This window comes from Colletotrichum chrysophilum (assembly GCF_026319265.1).
Source record: "Colletotrichum chrysophilum strain AFK26 chromosome Unknown scaffold_138, whole genome shotgun sequence".
Taxonomy (NCBI): domain Eukaryota; kingdom Fungi; phylum Ascomycota; class Sordariomycetes; order Glomerellales; family Glomerellaceae; genus Colletotrichum; species Colletotrichum chrysophilum.
Genome location: NW_026517425.1, coordinates 70733 through 89649, shown reverse-complemented (window position 1 = coordinate 89649; position 18917 = coordinate 70733). Strand labels below are relative to the sequence as shown.

The 18917-nt window shown below is 55.1% G+C and overlaps 6 protein-coding genes across 6 annotated transcripts; 3 read left to right on the top strand and 3 right to left on the bottom strand.

Moving 5' to 3' along the window:
- Nucleotides 1–288: 288 nt before the first annotated feature.
- Nucleotides 289–2205, bottom strand: COL26b_011376 (uncharacterized protein; the record flags this gene model as incomplete). Its single annotated transcript, XM_053184047.1, has 1 exon — nucleotides 289–2205. One exon carries the CDS (start codon nucleotides 2203–2205, stop codon nucleotides 289–291), a length of 1917 nt encoding a protein of 638 aa, XP_053032020.1.
- A 4939-nt stretch (nucleotides 2206–7144) lies between these two features.
- On the top strand, nucleotides 7145–7771 carry COL26b_011375 (uncharacterized protein; the record flags this gene model as incomplete). Its single annotated transcript, XM_053184046.1, has 1 exon — nucleotides 7145–7771. The coding sequence occupies one exon, from the start codon at nucleotides 7145–7147 to the stop codon at nucleotides 7769–7771; it is 627 nt and encodes a 208-aa protein (XP_053032019.1).
- A 563-nt stretch (nucleotides 7772–8334) lies between these two features.
- On the bottom strand, nucleotides 8335–8826 carry VTC1 (vacuolar transporter chaperone; the record flags this gene model as incomplete). Its single annotated transcript, XM_053184045.1, has 2 exons — nucleotides 8335–8690; nucleotides 8793–8826. The coding sequence occupies 2 exons, from the start codon at nucleotides 8824–8826 to the stop codon at nucleotides 8335–8337; spliced, it is 390 nt and encodes a 129-aa protein (XP_053032018.1).
- Nucleotides 8827–9796: 970 nt separating this feature from the next.
- Nucleotides 9797–10509, top strand: COL26b_011373 (uncharacterized protein; the record flags this gene model as incomplete). Its single annotated transcript, XM_053184044.1, has 4 exons — nucleotides 9797–9826; nucleotides 9899–9937; nucleotides 10016–10090; nucleotides 10168–10509. 4 exons carry the CDS (start codon nucleotides 9797–9799, stop codon nucleotides 10507–10509), a joined length of 486 nt encoding a protein of 161 aa, XP_053032017.1.
- A 4418-nt stretch (nucleotides 10510–14927) lies between these two features.
- COL26b_011372 (uncharacterized protein) lies at nucleotides 14928–15941 on the top strand (the record flags this gene model as incomplete). The annotated part of the gene is made up of 1 exon (XM_053184043.1): nucleotides 14928–15941. The coding sequence occupies one exon, from the start codon at nucleotides 14928–14930 to the stop codon at nucleotides 15939–15941; it is 1014 nt and encodes a 337-aa protein (XP_053032016.1).
- An 808-nt stretch (nucleotides 15942–16749) lies between these two features.
- On the bottom strand, nucleotides 16750–17498 carry COL26b_011371 (uncharacterized protein; the record flags this gene model as incomplete). The annotated part of the gene is made up of 2 exons (XM_053184042.1): nucleotides 16750–16921; nucleotides 17179–17498. The coding sequence occupies 2 exons, from the start codon at nucleotides 17496–17498 to the stop codon at nucleotides 16750–16752; spliced, it is 492 nt and encodes a 163-aa protein (XP_053032015.1).
- Between the last annotated feature and the right edge of the window lie 1419 nt (nucleotides 17499–18917).

Sequence of the window (18917 nt, the reverse complement as noted above, 5' to 3'; positions counted from 1 at the left end):
ATCTCTAACATGTGACATTGTCCATCTCTGGCCACATCACTGTAGCCTGCTTTTTTTTGCCTGACCAAAGACCCCTGGTTGCGCAGAGTCGAAAGAGAAGAGTGCAAGAAAGGAGGAAATAAAAGTTCGTCGACTAAAGGGAGTATTTGTGCGCAAAAAAGTCTTGGTCGCCAGAAGAAAGCAAGTGAAAATATTTGTGGCGGCAAAAGTAAGGCGAATGAGGCCTCGGAGGAATCTTGATGCATAAATCAAAAGGCATTGACGGTCGTTGAGGAAACCGAAAACACCCTAAACTTTTCGGGCTCGTTTCGCGCTGTTGTTGACAGGGCTAACGAAGGTGACGTGCTTGTTCTCGTCCTTCTTCAGACGCATGGTGGTGCCAGAGCCACTAGATCCCCGGTGGTGAAGAGGTCGACCCTCATGATCCTCATCGAGAGTGATCTCGGCCACATCAGACACCGACTCGGCATCCATGCGGTCGCTCACGCCGGAGTCTGAGCCATCATCTGAGTCGTCGTACTCGCCGTCGTCGCTGACGAGTGAAGGCGCGTTGTTGCTGACCATGGTGTTGGGGCTCAGGTCTACCATGTCGACGTCCTCGTCGCCCATCATCATCAGTCGTGGCCCTTCGTCCTTGTCAGGACTGCTCATAGGCGGCGATGCGAAGCCCGAGTGAGTCGCCCTGCCCTTGCTGCTCGTCGGCCTTGTCGGCGCCGGGACGACAGGAGACATGACGGCTCTTGCTGGAACACGCATGGCAGTGGAAGGAACACGAACGGCTGACCCAGCGTCACCAGTTGGAGTGCTGAGACCACCCTCGGCTTCTTCCGAATCCTCTCCTGGCGAAGAAACATCATCCAACGACATCTTCTCCTTAGCATCGCCAACGATTTCACGGAGGTTGCCGTTAAAGTTCCTGCTCTGCATGAGGCGCGAAAGGAAGGGGACATCAGCCGAACCGACGAAGTTCTCCCCGTTCTGAACGGCGGGTCTCGCGGACTCAGCGTTCGGAACAGTGGGAATGCTCGTCACACCAGGCAGCTTGCCATCACGGTACAGCTTGAGCGAATCTGCGATCCTTGAGCGCAAAGAAACGTAGGCTTGCTGAGTAGACATGTCGGACTGGGCAAACGGGTGAACAAGACCTGGAGCGACAGCGGGAGCTGGCGGCGGGGGCTTTTCCTCCCCAACGACGCCACCACCTTCGTTGACCTCGATCGGTTGGCCGCAGGACACGGCAGCCTCCTCGTGGCTCTTGTAGTCTCTCCTGTGAGCGATGCGGCAATGGTTGATGAAACCCTGCGTGCTACTGAAGTTTTCTCGGTTGCAGTCCAAGCAGACGAGCTTCACGGTCTGGCCATCGGAGCGCTTCAGAACACAAGGCCCAGCCTTCTCCTTAGGTTGAGGGTAACCACTGGACAGCGACTGGAGCTTCTGTCCAGCCGCACCTCGAACCGGCCGGTTCTTGTTCGCGCTTGAGAGGTCAGACATGCTGTTTCTCGTCGTTCGTCCCTCAGCTGAGCCTCTGCTACGGGCCGTGTCAAGCACGGGATACCATTCAGGCAGCATGCCGTCAAACTTGGGATCAGGGATGAGCCACTTGGCGTAGTGTCGGGCGTAAGGACCATCGACGACTCCAAAAGGCGCCGCCCACTGAGGGACGGGCTCTCCCGGGCGATTCCGCAGAGAGGGACCCTTGCCGCTGCTGATATCCAGCATCTGCGCCGGAGTGGGGCAGGTGGTAGGATAAGGAATCAAATGGCATCGGCGAAGCTGCTCAAGGGCGACCTGGCATTTGGCCAGCTCTTGGTTGATTAGCCTCAGCTCGTTGTGCTTGAGCAAGATCTCCAGACCAAACTGGTACTGGATCGCGTCGCACGCGTCTTCCATGTCGTTAGTCACCGCGGGAACAGGCTTGGACTCTGGTGCAGGCCCAGACACAGCCACAGGAGCAGGCGCAGGCGCCGATGGTGGCGTAGCCATATCGCAGGCAGGAATGTCAGCAATGAGAGGGCTGCTGCTCTCCTGCTTTGCCCGCTTCACAGGCTGCTCACTGTTGGCGTTGATGAAGGTAACATTTGGCGCGCAAGAGGCGTCAACGCTGGAAAGTCGCCTCTTTTGAGGGCGCACCGGGCTTGAGACAGACGTCGTTGTTGCACCTGGATGCGGCAGGATGAACTGGTGCTTTTGCGCGAGCGACGGCATTGGATGGCTGACACCGACAGTCGTTTCGCTTCCCCGCTCTGAACCCCAGAACCGGAACATAGAGATTCTATGAGTGAGAGAAGGATGAGACGAAAAAGTCGCGAGAGGGTGAGCAGGCGACCTTTAATGCAGTGTAAGGTGACGTGAGGTGAGGCGCAAGGCAACGACAGCCTGACGGGGGAGGTGAGGTGGCAGTGGCAGCGAGTGGCGGAAGAGCTAGGCAGCTGCGGCGACGTGATGCAGAGAAGCGGGTGCGCGCGAAGTGCAAGGAGGTGCAATGCGGGACGCGTTGGTGCTGAGCTGAGCAGAGCAGAGCTGGGGGGTGTCGCTGACGTAAACCGTGGGTGATGAGCCGGCGTGAGCGAGATGCGGTGGGCGACAAGCAGGCGGGCGTGCGGGCGTGCGTGCGTCGAGCGAGGGGCGTGTGTTTGGTCGTTGGCCTTGCTTGGGTGGATGGGGCCAGAAAAGGGGTGGCAGGGGCGAGTGAGTGTGCGCGCGATGATGTGGTCGGGCGCTCCCCTCAGAAGCTGGGAAATGGGCAGGAGGAAAGCCGGGCACCGAGATGGGCGACAAGGCGATCAAAGGGATGGGATTGCTGCGACGGGTCGCGCAGCGAGGACAGCGACGCAGAATGATCGAGAACTAATGAAAGCCTCGATATCGCGCAGGAAAACGGAGAGGAAATGAATGCGCGAAGAGAGACGGACGAGCAAAAGAAAGGGCGACGCCTTTTCTGAGTGCTCTCTCTGTGTCGGGCGGACGGTGTTGTTTTCTGGGCTGAAATCGGGGGGAGAGGAGGGTTGTTTGGGAGGAGGATGGGAGATGTTGGAGATGGAAATCGACAACAAGAAGGAGCAACAACAAGAATAAGGTGAAGCCGGCGGGGGGGAGCAGGAACCCAGGAGGTCTCGTCTCTGGCGCTCTGCGTTGCTCTTCTGGAAGGGCGGGCGACGTGCGCAGGTTTGGGTGGGAAATTGGCCTCTCTGGGGGGAGTGATTGCGAGTGCGGGTGGGCCGTGGATCCTGGGGGGGCCAAAGTAAGGTAACTGCAGTGTACAGCGGGCAGGTACCAGAACCGACCGTCGATAACAGCACCTCAGCCAGAAGAGACGACGGGGCACCGCGAAGAGAAAGAGGGCGGTGGGATGGATGAGTGGATGGATGGACAGCAGCGACGGCCCAGGTGGACGGCGGCGGGACTGTGACGGTTGGATACCTGGTGGGCACACTTCCAGACTCCAGTGGGTGACTGCCCGGGTTCCAACTGCTGCGGTCCGCGGATTGGCACACTGGTTTGGTTGGCCTTGGCCTGTGGTGGTTTGTGTGTCGCTGATTGACTGCGCTCTGGCTCTGTTTCTGCACAAATTGTGGGTGCCAGAGCTGCTGCTGCTGTTACGTTGGTGCTGTGATCGGTGGTGCTTTCGCGCGGCGCGGTGGTTGTGGTGCTGATGGTGCAGATGGCACAGATGATGATGTGAGGGACCGACTGACTAGGAAAAGGCAATTTGTGAATTGAATGCAAGGGGGGGCATAAAATGGAGACGGGGGTGTGAGGTGTGGGTGGTGTGGATAAGGATTGTGCTGCGGCTGCTGCGTCTGATTGGCCCGTTGGGAGACAGCAGGAGGGAACGAGGGAATGCGCTTGTTTGGTCTGACCCAGAGACAGGACACCGCCGCCAGGGAAAAGAAGGCGAGGGAACCCAGGGAGGGAAAGCAACAACCAGGCAGGTGCAGCCCAGGAAAGCAGGGGTGGGGAACACGACAGGACGCTCCGGCCAGGACTGGCAAACAGGACAGGGCACCACAACGACAGGACACGACGCCAGGGAGCCAGACCCGATATCGACACAACCTAAAAGACACCCGGACAGTTCGATGTGAGCGTGAAAGAGTCAGGTCCTTCTTGATTGCCGCTCTGTTGCGAGAGAAAGGCCGATAGTGGACGTGTCAGAACGAGGGCGTGGATGCGCGCCGTATCCAGATGCAAGACGACGCAAAGCAGACCGTCGGCAACGGCGAAGACAGCGACAGCGACAGCGGCAGCGCACTGAACTCGGAAAGGGTATCTGGGATCTAGAAAAAAGGAAAAAGAAAAAAAGTAAGAGGGGACCCTCAAAGACCCCGAGATGGGACGCACGCTGTTCCTCCCGGCTCCCGCTCTGTCTGTGTCCGCGTCCGTGTCTGGCCTGTCTGTCTTGAGTGTCTGATGGATGGATGATGAGACGGACGGGGGAACTCGGTCTGTAGCAACTCGCAGCCGGGTCGTTGGCTACGCTGCACTGCGTGTTTTATCGCCGCCCCGAAAATAGAACGGGACAGAGGGTGGGCGCCCAAGATACGGGACACAGCACAGCTGCTGTGGAGATTTATCTGGAGGGATTCCCCTTTTCTTCTGGTGATAGCGGACGGGGAAGATGGAAATGTGAGAAAGAGATTCACAGAGGAAATCCGGAGCGCAGGTGAGGGCGGATGAGCGAGGAAAACACTATGAAGCATCTGACGAAAAGACACGGCCCGCTTGTGCTCTCGCTCGTCTTTGCGCCATAAACAACAGGCCTTGCTGTCGATCTACCTTACTTCAATCATGTTTTGTTTGTAAAGGTTTCAACAAGCGTCTTATCGACAAACCTGACTAACAACCCTCACTCTGGCTTTCACTTTCACTGCCCGTAAGTACTTTGCACAAGCCGACTTACCCAACCTGCTTAGGGCGGCAGTAAGGTTCCTTAGTGAGGAGGAGCCGGGGAAAGCTCGTGGTGTGTTGCCATGTCTCTCTCGTTGACCTTGGGGTGTGGAAAACATAAAAAGTCAGAGAGCTAAGGAACCTAGAGGCGTGGGAATGAACCCGAATGCCTCCAGCTCCTGCTGTTAATTAGTCCCGTCCCGCTGGGGTCGGGGCCTCCAGCGACTTCAACGCTAAAGCGACAGTGCGCGCGTCCACGCTTCTCCGGCCTGTCTGCTCCTGCCAACGACATCAGTGTGTTGCTTGCTTGATGTGAGGTGCGCTTCCCGCCGTCAATTCCATGGACCTGTGTTGTTGACATCCGCGAGAGGCAATGGCGTCGGCTGGCGCATTTTCCCCATCAATCAACAAGACCCAAAATGACCTGACCGTCTTTCCTTTCTCTGACGAATGCAAACAACTAAAGAAATCCTTTATTTGTTGACGACAGTCTGTTGTTGTTCGCTCCCACCGCCACGTCCTTCTTCTCCACGTCCGACTTGGCGGACTCGCACCTCATTCGTCTGGATAGCGGCGCTGCCATTCCGGCTGGGATTGAAGATGCGGTCTAAGGTAGTGTCCACGACAGAACAGACACCGACTTCCAAATACCCCATCAGCATCAGAGTTTCCCCCAGCCAGCCGACATGAAGCCGCAGCCCAGCGATTTGGGAACCACCTGGGATGACATGAAAGCTGGACCTTAAACAGCAAGGGACGGCCATGCTTCTGCATTGCTTCTTATGCTTCCACTGCCGTTCTTCGCCGCCTTCTCTTCCTCGCCTCGCAATCGAACCCGTCCGTCCTTCGAAGGCAACCTGACATCAAACACTCTGATCCTCCATCAGCCTCTGAGGCCTCGCATCTCGCAGTTCTTCGGGACGCCCTGCAACCCTGATGACAGCCGAGGCCACGCACGCGAGGACTGAGAGGACGGGTGGGTGGGTGCGACACGCGCTAAAACCATGGGTGGCCGCTTGAAATGCGCCACGCCACCCGACGTGCCCAGCTTTTGCCTTTTGCCATTTCTGGTTTCAGACCTGAAGATTGCTAGCGAGGTACAAGTCCCGCCAAGTGCCATTCGCTGAGATGCCCCAAGTTCTGTTCAATAAACCAATCCAATCGCCCCGGCATGCTGCGACCCTCCGCGGAAGCAACACCCAACAGCTCCGGCTCACCGGCCAAGGTCGCGACAGCTCAAGTACCCGCTTATTGCTGCACATCCCTGCCTTTAGCAGAGACGTCGATATCGCATCAGGCCCCATCCCGGGAGCCGAATGGCGCCTTCTGGCTTTCCTGGGCGAAACGGATCGATGTGACCGCAGCTCTGCAGCTCGGCCGGCATGCTGCATCTCGGAAGCTTGGAATCTCGGGGAGACCCTCTTGGAATCTGCTAAATGACGAGACGATGTTTAATTCATGATTCAGTCCGCGAGACACACTTCTGTCGATGCGGGACGTTTTGCACCGCAGCTACCCTTTTGAACTTCACGGCCAGCTCGGGTTTATCGAATGCCCATCCTGGGTCATCCCCATTCTCGGCATCTCGATGTCGGTTTCCTGGGGTCTGCGAGTGGCTGCAAGCGGTTACGCCCAAACTAGCGCCCAGCGAATCAAAACCATAGCGCATTGCAAGATGAGTCGTGCTTCTGCACAGGCCACATCAAGCATGTGAAGTCGAAAAGCCACGACCCACAACGAATGGACGGCACCGCTTGTCTGGGTGAAGTCTTCCTGCTTCCGCGGGACGCTAAGCGTCCCCGACCACGGCAGAAAGCTCGTGTTCGAAGAGCAGATCAATGATTTGTAGATCACGTGCTATATCACGAGATCTGCGTGGCACAGATTGTGCCGTTCGACGTGATTTGGATGCTAGAAGAGAACCGAGAGGTACGCGGCACAGAATCAAAAGAACCCTCGTTGCTGGAGGGAGTATACAATCTGGTTTGACAACTTAGACGATTGGGATGGCTTATGTAACTGCCGAATCGAGGTCGTTCGGCCGTCTGATCGGTCATCGGCTCCGAATCTAGATGCCTGGTCAAAGCTTCTTATCCGATGAGATTGTGGCTTCAGATTTCAGCCCGCCGCATATTTTCATCGCCATCAATCCTCCGCCGGACTGACACCGTCGACAAACCACATCGAACCCGCGCAAACGTCGACGACGACGACGAAGCATTGAAGACCGGGCTTATCATGCTGGAAGACATCGATAATGCAGGACGGGCTTAAGGACACCGCCACGGGTATTCGAGGCGACAAGAAGAGAAAACTGCCCATCATGGTGGAGTCGGAGGACCAGAAGAAGAAGAACAAGCCGTCTCCGGCCAGCCCTGGAACACCCGCACCTCACGACGCCCTTCTTGCCGAGCTTAGAACTAAGTACGACATCTTGCCCGCCTTCACCATCTCCTCGACAAAGATTCACAAGCGTGTGACCTGGTTGCTGCTGCACCTGCGCAAGAACGACGGGGACGCGAGGAAACGGGCGGTGCTCCTGTACGCCAGGCTCGACGAGGTGGGAAAAATGATCACCATCTCGGAGCAGGTGAAGCGCATCGTGGCGGAAGAGGACGGCGGTCGGTGGTACCAATACAATAAGATGTACGAGCTGCCGCCCAAGGCTGAGGTCGTGGAGGAGACTATGCTCGACGGCGGGAGAGCAGGCAACGACACGGACGACGACGACGACTTCGAGGTCATGGAGAGCCGGTTCGAGAAGGCGGTGATGCCGCAGCCAAAGAAAGGAACTCCGAAGTCACTCAGCATCTTCCTCTCCCTAGAGCCCATGCCTGAGCTGAAGGCCCAGGAGGGCGTCACGCAGCAAACCAATGAGACGTAGGGAGGTGAAGCAGCAGCCACCGACGCATAAATACACCAGGAACCAAAGGGGGGAAGACCAGATGGCAGGAGAGGTTTCGATAGCGGTCGAGAGGCTGCTAGAAGCTGGGCGGCACCATGTACATCATTGCATCTTTGGGCGTTAGGACAGAGAAAAGGGACATTCACGATTTGATACCCAAGTCAGAGGGATTGCAGACAGACGCAAGATACGAAAAAAGAGAATATTTTGCTAGATAATTACACAGCGCTGGAACGGACTGATGCACTCTCCTGGTAACTGTACTCCATGGTCACAATGCACTTTTTTTTACCTGTCTGCTCGCGCAGACTTTGACATCGTTCACTTTACGCGAGCAACACAGATGTTCCCTCAACTCCAAAGGAATCACACTCTTCGAGGTGCAGAAGCGAGCGCTCCAACGTCTGCTACCCTCCCGGCCTACATTGGCTCGTCGTAATCACCACTCACGCGGCTCTGCAACAACACCCTGGGCCAGTCGATACGAAACAGCCCCCCCTTATGTTCTTCAACGTTTTGCTTTCCGCAACGGCTGATCGTACTTAGTGCTTCGACTCCTTGGAGGAGTAGGTTATGCGCAGAACGAAGTTGACGACGACGGCCAGCAGCAGGATGATGGCCAGGAAGGTGGGGCCGAAGCGGTCGTCGAAGCCCGCCTGGCCGCGCACGCGGATCGACTTGGCGCGCCAGTGATACGTCGCCAGGGCGTAGATCATGGTCAGCATCGCGACGCCCGTGAAGAGGAAGGCGCTGATGAAGGCGGGGCGGTCGCCAAAGTTGAGCATGCCGATGGCGAGGGCGCCGAGGATGACGGTGAAGTTGAGCCACGAGAGGAAGGTGCGCTCGTTGGCGAAGAAGACCTTGGGCTCGACGCGCGTCGGGAGGGCGATGCGCTTGCCTGGATCGAGGGCGGCGGTGGTTAGCTGGAGGTCACGACATTTGGGTCTTTCGCGGCGGTGGTATGCCCGAGAGGTAGGAATTGTGTTGTTAGTGGACATACCCGGCGCAGTCTGGAGGAGAGGTTGGCTCGACATTTTGGAGGTTGTTTTGTTGTGTCTGCTTTCTCCTAATTGAAGATCTTCTGGGAGCGATGCGTATCGCAATCGTACGAGGTGAAGTTGATTTTCGCGGCTCGACGTCGGCGAGGCTGGGCTGGTTTAGCGTGCGTTCGAGCTCGGACTCGGTGTTAGATAGCAACGGCTTTTGTCGCTTGTGTTCGAGGCGCCCCGTATTCGTGTGACGAGGAAAACAACGTCAATTGAGCCAAGCTTTTCGAGATTTCGTCTGAACCCAAGTACAAAGGTCTGTCGTTATCGGAGATTGAGAGTTCAATGAATAGAATGTGAAGGTTTAAGAAAAAGAGAAGAAAAGAGCAGAGACCTGTAACCTAACCGAACCGAGAGAAAGAACCCGCTTGAAAGCTTGTTCGATGCGACGGAGACGCAACGCAGGAACCACGGCCCCTCTTGCCTCCCTTAAAGCTCCATCGCAGAACCTGTGACGCTTGGCCTGCGACGGCTAGAGCTCTCCACCAGCCACAGCTACGAGCCATGGATCACTGCTGCAGAAACCACACGTGCGAACCTTGAAGGCGGTGATTGGTTCAGCCACAAGCAGGGGCTATCTGCAAGCTGCTCTCCCTGCATGATGACTAGATACTGTGGCTGCAAGAGACAGCACGTGACCCGTTGCCCCGCGCACCGGCCTGCGGCAGCTGCGCCAGACCGGACGGCCCGTGTTGCGACGCGAGGCGCTTGCATCGGGCTGCGCATCACAACACGGGACGCCTTAACTTTTTGTGGAGGAGCCTCATCTTTCGCCTTATTCCGCAACTGACAACACCACCGCATCCACATCTACACCGGTAAACACCGCACCACCAGACTGAAAAACTTGGCCGTCTCAAGCAACGCTGACATCGACACAAGTGACTCTCATCCATCACGAATTTCTTCCAAAAACCTCACCGATTTTCCGGAATCAACAAAACATCCGATCTTCAACATGTCTGCCGCTCCCACAACCGCCACTCCTGTACGTCGACTACCCCGCCGCATTGGCTTCCAATGTTGCATTTGGTCATTGTCACTGACTCTTTCCTTCTAGCCCGTCGCCTTCAACAGGCTCAAGCAGATCGCTACCGATGTAAGCATTCAAGCAGCGCAACGAGCGCCTGCCTTACCGCCACTTGGAAACAGCAACAGTCACTGACACGATAGTCAGGCTTGCCAATCAGCGATTGGTTCCGCAGAGTTCTACGACCATGCTAAGACCGAACAATGGAATAGCGCCATTATTGTAAGTTCTTTCCTCTTCCTGCGAAGCCCCTTTTCGGGGGGAGAAAGGATCACACAAACTAACCACCGTGGCATTAGTCCTCAGTTCTCAAGGCCGTCATCTCCGAGTCCACCCCTCAAGGCGGTTCCGCACCCGCTTACAAGTTCGCCTGTAACTCGACGATTGTCCAGCACCTCGTTCCTACCTCGTCCCTGAACAAGTCCAAGGGCACCACCGCCAACTCCGAGGAGCCGCACATCTCCACGAGCGCCGAGACTACCGGTACCGACGGCAAGCCTCACGTTGGACGCCGCGGCATGCACAGCGCCACTGGTGCCTACTGGGATGAAAAGAAGGACGGCATGTGGTCGTACAAGTACGACGGAGGTGAAGGCAAGGGGATGGATGTTGTCATCATGCTCATCTGGGTTGCTATCTAAGCGGTGAATGTTCAGAGTCGGCAAGCCTAGAAGAAGCGCAGGTCAGAGGCTCCAGGGCCAGAGACCGCAAAGGAGAAGGGCTCAGAGAGTGGTCCTGTGGCAAGCCGTCAACCTCTTCCCGCAAAGCAGGATCGTCCGCCCAGGGAAGACGGACTACGAGCATGCTCAAGAACAGGTCGCCCGTCTAACGATAGGGGTTGAATGCGGCCAGGAGGGATCATGCACGGTACATAAATTGAATGGCAAGCATGCCGGGAGGATGAAGTACGTCTGTTGGTAATGCATTTCGAAAAGTCGGTCATCGACGGCGAACGGAGGTCAATGTACGTCTATTCCATCGGATTTACAACAGCCGGAGTTTTGATGGTATACAAGAAACACGATAACATCATGAAGTTTTTTCTCTGTGCCTCATATCTCGTGATGTGTGATATTACTCGGTTGCTGTGCTGGATTGTTTATTTGTTGTGGTCTTCACCGCCCGACGAATGAGGCGCATTGAATAATCTCGGTGTGCCATCCCTGCACAAGCGGAAATGCCATATAAAATACGCCTTTCATTCCCCCATCTGAGCTATAAGATCTGGGCCATGCCAATATCAATTTCGCTGGGAGGGTAGCAGTTCACGTGCTACATGCGCTTAGAGCGGCTGACCAGATTTTGTTTCAATGAAATTGCTTAAAAGCTTTATGGCATCAAAGTTCTGCAGCATAACGACCGACATCCTTCTGCAGCGTACTTCAGCGTGGCTTATTGTAAATGGCTGAAACCGCATGATGGACAACTGTAGTCCCTTACCTAGTTGAGATTGGTCCCACAGATTCAAGTCCCCCATTTGTTGTACTGTGTGCGGTATGTCATTGTGGCGACGTCAGTCCCCGTAACGCCCAAAAACCGCAGGACCCTGATGATCTTTTCTCAACCTCGCTCTCTCTCTCGATTCGCACACCCTCGATCTGACATCTTTGACATTTTTGCCAATCGGACTAGTTGGCGAAGAAGCGTCACTTTCCGGCTGGACAGCAGACCGTAAGCTCGATACGGATGGAACGTCGTCACGGCGGATGGGCGCGAGTCGCAAAGTAGCTTAGGGCCATCCCGCGGTTCGAGGCGCCATAGGCTTTGTGGTTGGAGTTACACTCCTCCAGCTGTTCAGGAAGACCCTGAGCGTTGGGACCGGATTGTTAGTGATGATGGTTAGTAAGAGCAATACGATATCCTGGTGCCGGTGCCGGCGCCGACACGGACGTCTTCCACACCCTCTTCGGAGAGAACGAAGAGCACCGACTCTCGAGATGGTTGTTGAAAAAACCGACGCCGAAAAGTAATCGGCGCAGGACGTTGACTTGGTTGAACGGGATTATGCTCTCCGGTCAAGATTCAAGGCGCAAAAACGCGGCATGTGTGTGTGCCACATTTGATGCCGAGCGCCGCCGGAACCCTCACAGCTGCAGGAAGCGGCAGTGAGGGGCGAGGTCAGATCATGAGGTTACGCACTTTTTCTTCGGTCCTGTACTGGCCTGATCGGTGTGCGCCGATGGAGGGAACGTGGCCTGGGAAGGATGCGCCAGATCAGATCAGCGAAACAGGCGGCGTTTCCACCATCCGTTCTGTATGCTTGGTTGGAGAAGGCAGCCCAGGGCAGAAGTTCGTCCACGTTTCTTCCAAGGTCAAGCTTCGTTGACTTGTGGTTCACGGCCGCCCGTTGGAAGCTCCTCCGGAGTTGGACCCTCTTTGCAGGGCCGGTGACGTGCCGTGGGGCATCGTCATATCGTGAACGGCTGTCGAGCCGAAGCGTGTGGAAAAGCTGGGGTAGGAGATTTCGTTGCGATTTTCCATAGCGGAGATCGGGGACTGGAGAATCCCTTGGATGAGACAGGCAGCGATAGGTCACGGATGGAATGGAAGAGAAGCGCCACCGCTTCTGTGGTCCCCCACACGTTGGGTGGTATTCACAGATGGTGCAGCTGTACGACCAGTGCATCACAGAGCATGACGCTGTCGATCCCGTGGAAGGCAGCGCCCTGTTTTCCGCCGTCTGGTGTTGCTATGCTCCAACGCCGTCCTCTGTCTATGGCACGCCAATGGGCGAATGTATGCTTGGTGCGGTGATATGATAGCTGAGAGCTGTGCAACGACGGCAGCCTTACTGGCATGTTTTTGGGGGTCATGAGACCATGTTTCCCAGGATGAGACCTGTCTTGCTTCCCCGCGTTCCAACAACAGCGGCCTGGCTGGGGTGCTGAGCTCTGATTTGGTTCGGCTCTGCATGCCCGAGTTCATGATCTAGCCATTGGTGGTTGCAAGAATCATCATTCTCGACTGATACAGCGCCTTGAAAATCAGAGCTGCGTTGGGCGGTAACAGGAGATCAGATCAGTCGAGGGCGCCAACCGGACGGCTGACAGACGGTGTGGCATCCCCTGTTGGGTTGAAATGGACGAAGGAAGGGAAGATGGGAGAATCTCTGGTCTTTGCTGCAATTAGACTCTGGTGGAAGTCTGCGGGCCGCCGTTGGCAACCGTGTGGGGGTTGATGCTTCTATCGCATCGATAACGGTGTTTCCATGCGTTGTAGCTGCGTGCCATTGATGTCTGGCCAGTTCCAGAACACCAAGCAGACGACACAAGACCTATCACAGCATGCCAGGCCTCAAACCACCCTGTCGTGTCGCGCATCTCACCCGCCAGGCGCTACTTGGTCGGTAGAAAAGAAAGCTGGTTTGAGGGGGAAACGAGGGGTGATGGAGGGCATGATCTGAAAACAGAGAGTCGATTCGTCGACGGACAGGCGTGGCTTGCGTCGATATCAGTTGTGTCGAGTTGAGGTGGTGAGAAAGTCGCCTGTCTCTCGTTCTTCCGACGCGCCGAGCGTTGTTCTCGGATCTGTCGATTCGCAGAGTTGGTGCTGCGGAACTGCCCTACAGCACGTTGCTTGCTCTGCTTCGTCGGTGACCGCCATCAGTTGGTACACCCTCACCTTCCTGTCTACGAGACCCTATGACGAAAGTAGCCGGCCAAGTACCGGTACCTCTCGAGGTTTGCGCCGTCGCTGAGAATCCGTCCGTTCGCCGTCACCTCGTACCTCAGCGGCGTACCTTACCTCACCCATGGGTGGACTTGTGGAGGACAGAGGCAAGTCAAAGACCCTCCAGCAGGCCCTGTCTGCGTGTCTGCGCAAGCTGAGTGGCTCGAGGGGCGATTTGGTCGGTTACAGAGCTGGAGTCCGGTGTCAGCTATCTCCATCTTCTCCAGTGTTTTTCTGCGAGGATTGTCGACATTATTGCTCAATGTGTTATTGGACGTTATGCTCCATGATTCGCGTGAGGATGCCAATGACCGAATTCCCCATTTTTCGTGCTGCCATGAGATGAAGGGGCCAGTCACCGAGGGAAACAGAGAAAAAAGACGTCCGGAAGAGTGCTGCAGCTGCAAAAGAGCAGTGGGAGGCGAGGACCCCCAGGCCGGGAATACCTAGCGCCAGCTTCAGCCAAATGTCCAGCAATAGTAGTCGTGCCTCGCGCTACCCACTAGGTTGTCAGGGGAGGCACTGGAAGGCGCTGGGCCGAGGGGGCCACTTTACTGCCGTACTTGGCAACTATGGCGTAGTGCCTGCAGCTCGCAGCGTTGCCAGTGACACTCTGGACCCCCAATCCCCACCGCTAATATGGCCTACCATTGCTCGCTGGTGCCCTGCTTGCGCTCTCTTGGCCTGACTAGTCCCCAGCAGCGCATCCATTTCCCTCGCGGCCATGTCCCGGTACCTGTGACTTCACGCTCTTCCTTTCGCGCGCCGGTCGGTCAAAGGTCCAGTCCAGTCTTTGCTCCATCACACCACCACCACCGCTACCGCGACCGCACACCCTCTTTTCCTCCCAGGGCTTCCCGTCTCTTCTTCTTCCTTAAAAGAACACACAATTGATCAGCACCCGACTTTGCCTCTTCAGGGTCCTGTCACTCTGCCTTTGACGTACCCTTAAATATCTAACGAACCTCGCCCGGCCCCGTCTTCAACGGTTCATACGCAACTCATGAACTTGCTATTGAGGCAATCCAACTTACCAACTACATCACTCTACGACATTGGCCCGCCCAGCCTCAACATCGATATCACCTGAACCGGAACAACTCGACAGTACCCAGGGAGTCCGAGAACATAGGTCCCCCTCAGTCTGAGCACAACGACAAAGATCCCACGAACCTTTACCTGACGACCGCTTCTTTCCCCTCACCTCACAGGTGAATTCATCCGCCTTCGGGAACGACCCCTCTCGCATCACGAGACCACCGACCTTCAACGCGGTTGGTCGCTGCCAACCCCTCACATCACCATCCAAGCCATCGTCGAATAGTTGCCCCTCTCGGGCTGTCGGCGACACCTCATCCTCTCTTCCGCCGTTACACAGAGCCCCTTTGCAATGGTCGAAGTCCTGTCCCCAGGCCCTGGCCAAAATGGCCACGCTGCTCCCACTCACGACGACAACGTCGCTTCACTGGCCCGTATGATTCTTGCCAGCAGCATCGCATCTAACCAGGAGGACAAGATGATGAGCCGCGAAGAGCGCCATGCCATGATGAAGGAGATCAGCCAGCACCAGGCCATCAAGGACGAGCTTCACAAGAAGCGCGGCGGCTGGCGCACTCCCCGTCGCGGCTGGTCCATTACCGACTCACCCGTTGCCTCGTCGCAGGGCAGTCCTGCGCCCAACGCTTCGCCCTACCCTGCTCCTCCTATGGAGTCGCAGACATCTACTACATCCAACTCAAGCTCCATCTCCTCTGTTCCGGAGCAGGGCGAGCTTCCAGCAACAGAGATGAAGAATGCGCCGCATCCTCCCCAGGTTCGCCGGCCTCCTCTTCCGCCCCCACGCCGCTCCTACTCGGTCATGGAGTACGAGCCGCCACCACGCACCCACCGGCCCTCGGCTCGTATGGATATCTTTGATCTTCCCATTGAGCTTCACTACACCATTATGGACTACCTCGATCCTATGGATAGTGCATGCTTGGGCCTGACCAACAGCCACTTCTACGATATCCACCGTCGCATGCACGGCAGTGTTCCACTATCGTCCCACCGCGACGGACCCAATGATTTGGAGTGGGCTTTCTACCTCGCCAGCCGCCGCGTCCCGCAGTCCAGCTCGGGAACTTCCACACCCACTACTGAGAGTCACAGCCAACCGCACCCTCTTGAGGGCATGCGCCTGAAGGGGCAGGTCTACTGCCGCAAGTGTGGTCACTACCGCTGCCAGCTGTACCGCCACTTGCGCGAGTGGATGGGTCCTGACAGGGAATACTGCGAGGTCACCAAGAAGTACGGCCGCCGTGCTCCCGAGGATGCGGCCGACCATTGCTCCATCAAGTCGCCGAAGCACCCTCATCGTTGCGGACGTCATTCCGCAAAGCCTACCCAGCCTTCCGCCAAATAATTGGCGGGTTTTGTATCATATACCACCGGCGGCCATGAGGAGCCGTCGGGTTTGCAGCAAGGAGTCAAGACTACAAAAGAAAAAGAAAAGAGAGATCTGTATAGTTAAACGGGACGGCGTTCATTGACTGGTTACACTGAGACGAGGAAAGAAGCTTTAGGTTTGGGTTGCATCAAGTCACCGAGAATCTGCAATTGGCTACAGAATACCTAAGATGAGATGGGAAAGCATCAGACCGACACACGCACAGCAGCTGGGTCAGCAAAGAGATGAGCTATCTATCATGAGCATAGACTGCCATAGAACATACAATATCGAGCATTACCATTCTGTTCATAAACCATGCATCGCAATTTTCTTCGTCCCTGGATCTTGGAGCGGTGAAGTCCGGGCGATGACGTAGTGCTGACACGGATAGATTGCGGACCCTTTCGGGACGTTTCGCGTTGAAGATAACCATGCCCTGAATCATTGTTTATCTCGCCCGAAAACGAAGCTCATTCGCCAGGGAAGATCAGCTATCGGTCTTTTGTCCGGTGCTGAAAATAGGTTTTGGCTTTCTGGGGCCAAGCATTTTGACCTCAGTCTTGGGTGTGTAGGTCCAGCACTCAGCGTGCTGTGTTGCTTCTTGATGTACCTATCAGGCATTGCCAAAGTTGGTAATTGAATCGGCCTGGTGTCCAAAATCATCATGAGAGGAGACAATGTCCTTTGTTGTTTATATACCAGAGACCGACTGACTTTCCTATGTCTTCGCGGCCATGATTCCTATATACTTAAGTACCTCTATCGAAGACGATAGTAGCAATTAGACGATAGTAGCAATAGCAATAGCGATAACGACGACGAGGACAGTGATAACAACAACGATAGTAACGACGATAACAATAGTAACAATGACGATAATCATAACCACGACGGTAATAGTAACGACGACGATAGTTACGACGATAACGATAGTAAAGACGACGTAATAGCGACTACAACAACGACAACGAGAACGACAATAGCAATAAATAATAGAAGCGCCGGCGAGGACAGTAAAGTAGACTATAGCTGTAGGAAGAGTAGTCGCTCTAGCACAGGAAAGATGGGCGGTCTCTTGTGTAAGTTGAGTGCAGTTCAGAGGATGAGGGCCTGTACAAGACGAACAACATGGTGACTATAAGTCTCACCTTAACGACAGCACTCCTTCTCCATCGGCTTAGACATCTTCCGCTACGACGACCATACATACACAGCAGTGCCGCCGCTAAGCATCCAAAGCCCCGCCTGCAAAACCCGGCGAAAGTCGAAACGTTCCGGCACAGGCGTGGCGTCCATCTTAGCCATCCAATCGTCGATTCTATCGTCCCAGTAATACACACGATTATGCAGGCGTTGAAGCTTATTCAGCACCCTGTCAATCGCGTCATGAGACTCTCGTATCTCGATGCGTTGCTGCCTGAATCCGTCGAGAATCTTTTGCTTGTCGGCGTTGAAGGCGGCCTCATAGGCCTTGAGGGCGCTGTACACGACGACGGGGTGCGCTTCGCCCTTTTGGAGGTTGTTCATCATCGTGTCAAGCTCCGCTGCGGTGGGGGCGGCTGGGACGAGGTAAGAATCGTTGGCTGGCCTTTGGACGTTGGCGGCAGAGATCGGGGTTGCATGGATGCCTCGCGAGGTGATGATGGGCTGAGTGCGAGGCGGGAGTGTGATGGGTCGGATGACCCTCGAGATGAGTTGGCGGGCTGACTACAGAGTTGTCAGATACACATCTCGGTGGACAAGGAGATGGCTGTACCATATTGGGTGAGTTGTAAGAGGTCACCATGTGATATGTTTGCGAATTCGGAAGCGGCAGGTGTGCCACAGAGTGAAGTCTACAGGGGGTTTTGAAATATGGTGTGTGTTTCAACCTCAGATACCTAAACAACCTTTGTGGTGGCCATCAAGTGACCCATGGGGCACCACGGTAAAGTCGGATTTTCTTGATTCATTCGTCCATACGCTGGGCCTTTTTCCTGTCAACTTATTTCACTGTCCTGATAGGCCGTACAGGTCCAGCTTGAGTTACGAATGAGTGCTTACACGAGTTCATGTGAGCGCGGTCGTTATTTCTGACTTGGTTTCCAATTGGAGATAATCATCTTGTTTTTCTTAGCATACAACTACGATTGAGCTTCTACTGTAGGGACTTAGTCTGCTAACAGTGCTTCGAAGAGAATAGCAAAGTTTCTATTATTTTCTCATGTCTCATGAAGTGTCACAGTACAACGTCAACGAGCCGTGCTTAATCATGAGTATGATTTGATAAGAAACTAGCCGCTTCTCTTTTTCTATTCATTTACTGCGCTCTCAACGAGCATCCCACTGCAGCTACATCCGAAACACTTAATCTTCCTTCTGAAGATGACTCTCGTAGACTACATATCATCGACGATATCCCCCCGCTGCGGTACGAGTATCTGTCTCGTCATGTGGCAAGCTTGTATTAGCGGCTGATGATGTCCTGCTACATAAAAATCCCTGATAGGTCTGTGTCTATTCTGCGAGCCATACTTGCAGACCAATTCCTACGCCGATATTAGTACAGGCCTGTCGACTTAACGATGCGCTTTCTCGGGGGTCAACAAACCTATCACTGCCCAAAATACCGGATGCGAAAGAAATTGGCCTCGTCGAGCAGTTTCTGACAACAGTTCCTCACCAGCCATAATGAGTTGTTGAAACTCACTTGGTTCTCTGACCAAGGAATCCTCAAAGCCTGGCAAACCCTCTCCGTATTGCAGATCCTTCTCTCCCAGGGAATCGTCTGCTGTATGATGTTGTGGTTTCAGGTCATTCTGTAAAAGTGACATTGCATCTTCGATCTTTGTGTCTTCGTCTCTGAGTTGATCATTCAAGAGCTGCAACAGAGTTTTGTTTTTTTTGTTTTTTTTTTTGGCCGGCTTGCTGTGGTGTGTTGACGACTGTCAAGGTGGAAGAGAGAAAGAC